General features: G+C 48.6%; 1 protein-coding gene across 1 annotated transcript in view; it reads right to left on the bottom strand.

Moving 5' to 3' along the window:
* Positions 1 to 4593: 4593 nt before the first annotated feature.
* ccn1 (cellular communication network factor 1) overlaps positions 4594 to 6558 on the bottom strand; it is a 3056-nt gene continuing 1091 nt past the window's right edge. The window contains exons 3-5 of the mRNA XM_076045379.1: positions 6127 to 6474; positions 5805 to 6007; positions 4594 to 5679 (exon numbers count right to left, since the gene is read on the bottom strand). Coding sequence (XP_075901494.1) covers positions 5377 to 5679; positions 5805 to 6007; positions 6127 to 6474 — 854 coding nt within the window. The 3' untranslated portion in view covers positions 4594 to 5376. The remainder of the gene's footprint in view (positions 5680 to 5804; positions 6008 to 6126; positions 6475 to 6558) is intronic.

Below are 6558 nucleotides of genomic sequence, written 5' to 3'. Positions count from 1 at the left end.
TTATTCCGAGCAATTCCCTCGTGTTTTCTTTTTCCCTTTCCAATCTTAACAAAAAGTTAATCATTGTGACCACATGAGAGCTCAGCTTTTGTTTTATGGATTACTTTTAAAGGTCAATTTGAGATATTCTTAGTCTGCGGGAAGCTCGCTCATTGCAAATAATGTCTCCAATCCGAACAAACGGCCCTTTGAAGTGCCTGCTTGCTTTGCTTTTTATTGGGTGGTGATTTTGATGTGCAGGGTCCGCTTGGGTTGCGTGCATCGCGTTTTATGACGGGAGATCTACTCTGGTGGCCTTATCTTAAAAGAGAGCTTGGAATGACGGACAACGGACAAAGTGAAGCGTGTTTGAGTTCAAAACGCCCCATTGTTGCTGTTGCACACCAACAGTTACGCCATCGTTCAGGACAACACACCAATACTTTGCTTATCGGATTCCTCCTGTGCTCCTCACAAGAAACAATAGACTAGCGTCAGCCAAGACATATCGGCAGTCACAGCAGTCACTTTGCAGCCCGATACCTTTTTTTTAGGAAGTGTCACGTGTTCCTCTTTGCCTGCCTTGTTTCACTCTGGCACTCTGAAACACAATCTGTTGTTCTTTTTTTATCTGCCTCTCCATATCACGGCGCAGCAGTATTTTTTCGCGCCTACCCCTCGCTTGTGAGCCGGTGAGATTTTTTAGCGTCGACATTTATCAGAGATAAGTCTGTCCCCGTTGCCGGCTCGCAATACAAATAGAAGTCGTTTCGAAAGGTTAAGAAAAATAAGAAAAAAAGAAGTGGTGGTCACGATGAGTAGGTTTCTATTGAAGCCAAACTCTCTGCCGGCCTTCCAAACGTCTGAAGTGGAGGGCTCGAGATTTGTTGGAATAAATGAACTTTGCTCCTCATGGAACCTCAACGTTCGTGTTAGACGTGCACCATGTTCTGATCAAAAAAGCCACGACGTTTTCACTCACGGTGCCTCAGATTCCTCACATTTTTTCTGCTTTGTCTTTATGCCCTAAATCGATTGATTCTGCCACTAAACCTGACGCCGTGGCAGGTGTCCAACACGTGGGTTTTTGGCAGTCCTTCGTGTTTGTTTCTTTCTCTAGGCGCAAGTAACAGTCCTGCAGTTTGTGAAGTGGGCGGAGGTGAGAAGTAGCGTCGGAAACTGGGTTCCGGTAAACAGACGTGGGAAAAGTCAATCGAGTTCCAAGTCGTTTTCTATAAATTCTCATTGGAAATATTGCAGTTGAGCTTTCTGAAGAAGTGGAGAAGTAATTGGAGGAAAATGAGGCCCAACTTGCTACTGGCAAGGGTTGTCTGATAGAGTGAATGCTGTACATTATGTGTATTACAGCAGTTTTTATATTTGGAGTCACATGCTGGAGCCGCAGCGCAGTTGTCCAATGCTTCTGCGTCGTGTGTTTTATGTTTTTCTTCTTTCCTTACACATTGTTTCGTATTATTGTTTTTAACACATCCTGGACAAGGAATCGCTTTCTAATTCTGTCCCTATACTGGTTGGACTGTGACAGTAAAGGTTATTCATGGACTAGAAGTCTATATACCATTGTGTGACAGCAACTGTTTCTATTCCATGATGTGAAGTTACCTCGTCTTTCACCCTGCTTAGGTTTTGCCAATTCATGCCCATCATGTCCACTTTGTTTGAGTCATACAAAACGATCATTTAACCTTGACAGCCTCTCATGACGTCAGCCCGTCGGTCTGCCCCTCTGTTGTGCTGGGGAGCATCCGGCCATCACTTTTAACTGTATTTCCCTCCTGGCAGATTATTTCCAACGTTGTGTGCGCCGCGTTAAGCTCCCAGACGCCCAGCGACTCGTGTGAGTTGTGAGCCTCCTCCGTCAATGCTCGGGCTGTTCGAGCGAATAATCTTGCAAGTGGCCAGTCGCCCTCCGGGGACAAACCGGCCGATTCAGCAGCGTGACGGGGACCGGCTCCACTCGGACTTTCCCCAACATGTGTTCACAGGCCATTGCAGTCGCTGATGTGATGGGCGTGCGAGTCGAGTTGCATCACTCTGGCACTGACACCATTTTAGAATTTTTCTCTCCCTGTCTGTCTGTTTTGCCATTACATGGTGAAAGATGCTGTAATATGTGATAGATAGATAGATAGATAGATAGATAGATAGATAGATAGATAGATAGATAGATCTACAACAGATAGATGCTAAAAGGCAAAGTTGCAAGTAGATGTGATGTCGTTAAAGGTGTGACAGTAGTTGTTCTTTAAAATGTGGGAGCCCAACAGGGATTGAACCAAATTGTCCAGCAGATGGCGCTTCCAAAAACAGTCACTGCGCATTAGTGCTTTGAGGGCCAGCCTGCGCCTCATGCCTCTCTGTGTTCCTCACTGCAGTGAAAATTAACCCGACGTTTTGGACCAACAGGCAGTAAAGTAGGTGACGTCAGCGCTCGGCAGCCTCCAGCATGCTGTAATGGCCAATTACCATCCTGTTAGCTTCTGGTTGCGCCGCATTACGTCGTGCTTGATGAAGTTTTAATGCAAAGGTCTTTATCGTATAAACAACTTTTTTTTTTTTCGGTGGCGGGGGTCAGGGAATGAGGTAGTTGCTGAGTGATTTTAATTGCGCGTTTGTGTGTGAGCCGTGGTTTTGTTTTTTTCACTTCTTTCTTCCCGCTTGTCGGAGAGTGACGGGGTTTTTTTACACTTTGTTTCGGAACGCCACAAATTACTTTTCAGGAGCCTCTGAGCCCTTGGGTGCTTGGAGACGGTTCAAGCTGAGGGGTTTTGGCGGCGCTCCTCTGTACATTATAAAGGCATGCCACAGCAAACTGACAGGACTTGCTCACATAACACGCAGGTGCCATTACGTAACCGCCGTGCTGCATTTTGTTGAACAAGACAAACGACGGTGTGATTTGCGCCCGCTTCACTCGCTCACTCGCCTGCCCGCTCGCGGAGGCCCGAGCTTTGGAAAAGTTCCCTCCTCGGCAGCGAAAAGAGCAAAAACAGGACTCCCCGCAAAGTGTTTGGACTCTAAATCAGCCACACGTCTTTGTGATTAGGTCAACCGCAGGAGCCTTTCATGTGCGCAATCTGTAAAAGCTCAGTGGGCACATCCTGTGCGGTACATGCGACTCACTCCATGGCGACGCCGTCCTGCTCAGCGTCTTATTAAACGCATTCGATTAAGACTCACGGCCCCGCAGCCGTTGGCCGATTTTGCACCAGGCTTCGGTTGGTTGGGAGTTTTTACAGTCGTTTTGCGAGGACATTACCGAAAAAAAAAACAACAACTCCTCCTCTCTGTCGCCCCGAGTGTGGAGCGACTGTGGGAGTGTTTGTGTATATTTGGAAGATCCTCCCCGGCTAAAGTGAACATGTTGCTCTGAAATATTTTCCAACATCTGCCGCCCATCAGGATGTCTGCTTTCGGAGCCACTGCTGCATTCCTGAGCCGCTCCCTCTACCTGGATCAAAAAAAAGGGGGAAGAAAGAAAAGAAACCCTTCCCCTGTCGTTACCCCTGAGCTCTGCTCTCCACGTCCCCGTTCAAACTGTACTTCAGGTATAATTTTTTCACCCCTCCCAAGCGCTGGATATGAGAAGGAGAATAACAGCTGGTTTTCTGGGCTGGCGGATAATTCCTGCTTGTTTGGGTTTCGTTTAACCGCCGAATTGTACGCGCTAATAAGCTTAAACATTCCAGAACCCGGTTGAGCCCAGGTAAACATCAGTTCTCACCAACGACAGGAGTGGAGCGGTGTTTACGGCGGCGGCGTACTGTTTCAGTAGCCGTAAAACCCAAATGCAAAGTTTCTATGACGACGGGAGGAACTATGCTGCCCCTGTTTCCGGCGCTTTGCTGGTTTCTCCCTCATAATAGTATTTCTTAATGCCTCTTAAACCAAAACCTCGGAGGGGAGAGACCTTAGCCCCTCCCCACTTAGCGCTGCTGTTTACTACTGTTCAGCAGACCCAACGTTTAGGAGCTGGCGGAGGCCAACGCCACTAATTCTCTTTTAAAGGCAAACGTTAATGAATTAGGTCAGCTCGGTCTCGCCGTTCTGTCGTGGAAAAGGGGGTGGGAGTGGGGGCTGGGGGTTTGGGGGGCTTCTGCCGGCGCACATTCTTTGTGTACAGCCCATTGTGTACAATAATACTCATTGTGCTTCTCGCACGGTGTCTAATCCCAGCCCATTCACAGCAGCACTTAAGATTCTTGGCATACTCCCATACTCATTGCTCCTCGTGGACTTAATCTTTCTTTCTACTTCGTCTTCTTCTTCTTCCTCCCCTCCTCGCTCCCAGAATCAGTTAAGGGCTCCGTCTTATCCAGATCAAATGAAAGCAAACTCAGCCGGCTGCAGAATGGCATTCCACAGCGCCGAGAGTCAGGCGGGTCTCCAAGGCCGTGTTATATAAGAACGGACTGACCCTGCTCACTGTCTGTGAACCTGTTGGGTCTACAGAATGATATAACAGGAGGATTTTCTCTGGAAATAGTGACTTTGAATAGCCCACCTCCTCCATACCCACCCTACCGGCCGCTTTGCATGGGATCGCTTGCACTCGGCAGCTCACTTTGAAAGGACACACGAGTCACTCCAGCGTTCCATAAATAAACCAGTTTTTTTATTTGTAGCATATAAAATTAGACCATTTTACAATTTATTCCAGTATGACACATAATATCCAAATAAAGTAGCTACATTTGTCGATAAATAATATAATAACAATATAATAAAAACATTCATTCATCCTTTGACATGTTTCGCTTTGTCTTTTTTTTCTTTTTTTTGTTCACAAAGGGAGATCGATAGCTGCCTCAAAACATGAACAGTAATGCCCACGTCAGGAACGGAATATAACCGCACGCTTGTCAAACAAGCCCTGGGGTTACACCTCGGTGTCTTGCTCTGGAAGATACAGGATGGTGCGCTCGGTGAAGTTTCCGCGCGTGCATATCCACGTATACACACGCAAAGTCTACAGTCTGTGTCATGTCCGATGCAAAGGATCAAAATATACACAGCGAATCGATATCAGCGACTAACATGAATTTACAAGGTTTTTTCTTAATTACATCTTGCTCCGTAACGAAGCTACTTTTGGCTGCTCCGTTAATACGAAGCGTTTCAGAGTTCAGAATGCTGGCGTAGCCACAGCAAACAGTGCACTTCAATAAGTCCTCATGATGTAAGCCCACAATTCCTTGGGAATCTAGTTACAACAAGAAGCTGGTAGTTGTTTTCTCTTTTTTCTTTTCTGAGTCTCTATTTACAACCCCTGCCTTCATCTGGACCGCCATTGGGGGGGCTGCCAGTGCTGCAGATGACCTTTTTCTTTTCTCCTCCACTCGTGGAGGCGTTCGATGGGTTCTTCACAACAAGAATTCAGTCTCTGAACTTGTGGATGTCGTTGGAGAGGCGGTAGAAGGGGTAGGAGGCTTCGTTGACGTGGGGGCAGTTGTAGGTGCACTTGCAGGACTCGATCATCATGACGTTCTTGTTGAAGGTCTCGCCGTCCTCGCAGCGGAACTTGACGCGGATGGTCCTGGTGTCGTGGGGGCTGCAGCAGCGGCCGTCCACGCAGGCGCCGCAGTACCTGGGCCGGTACTTCTTGAGGCTGGAGCAGCCGGCGTAGGTGTACTTGATTGGCTGGCTGGACTTCTTGGTTCGGCTGCACTTCTTTCCTTTCTGCAGAAGATCAAAGGGTAAAAAGGGAGATTAGCCTCGTACTGCCACCAAAGGAAGGAGTGATTCTTCACCATGATCAAGACATGGAACTGGTGGTGGTGATGGAGGTGGTGGCTCAGGCTTACCTTCAGACTAGAGTATGACGACTGGGTGCACGGGCGCACTTCACAGATCCTGGTCTCCTTGACCAGCTTGCACTCGCTGTTGTTGTTGGTCACCCTGGTGGAGATGCCCGTACCGCAGCTTTTGGAACACTGGGACCAGGGCGTGGTTTGAACGATGCACTTGTGGGTGTCAAACATTTGGACTTCAGGCTGTGGTCTGTAAGCTTAAAGTGGAAAGAAACACAACAGTGTTTAGTATCCAGCATGTCGTGAGGTTATATTCCCCAAAAACAGAGAAAGACATTCTCTGGTGAAGAGAATCTCTCTGGTCAAGCTCTCTTACCTGGCAGAGACTTCAGCCCCCCCTTGACGATGGCGATGAGCTCGTTCCTGTCGGTCAGCTCTTTCTCCAGCTCCTCCATCAGTGCGTCTTTGCCAAAGATCTTCTCCAGGATGTCGCGCTGCTTGTCGTCGTCGTCGCACACCCACTCCTCGCAGCACTGGCCGGCCACCTTGACCAGCCTGGGGTTGGCGCAGCCCAGGTTGGGCAGCGAGAGCTCCTGCGGGCAGAGCGGGACGCAGCCCACGGCGCCGTCGATGCACGTGCACTGGTGTTTACAGTTGGGCTGGAAGCTCTCGCCGTTCTGGTAGATCCTGCTGTTGTACTCGCAGGGTCGGCCCTCGAGCTTGGCTATAAGCAGCGGAGAGGGGAGGGGGGGGAGGGAGAGAGACAGGAGAGAGAAAGGAATGTTATTCTTTCCTGCTCCCGCTCTGA

Source organism: Nelusetta ayraudi, unplaced genomic scaffold (assembly GCF_046127955.1).
Source record: "Nelusetta ayraudi isolate G7.1 ecotype Tasmania unplaced genomic scaffold, CSIRO-AGI_Nayr_v1 ptg000084l, whole genome shotgun sequence".
Lineage (NCBI taxonomy): Eukaryota > Metazoa > Chordata > Actinopteri > Tetraodontiformes > Monacanthidae > Nelusetta > Nelusetta ayraudi.
The sequence above is the reverse complement of the archived record's forward strand: the minus strand, read 5'-3'. Positions and strand labels throughout refer to the sequence as shown.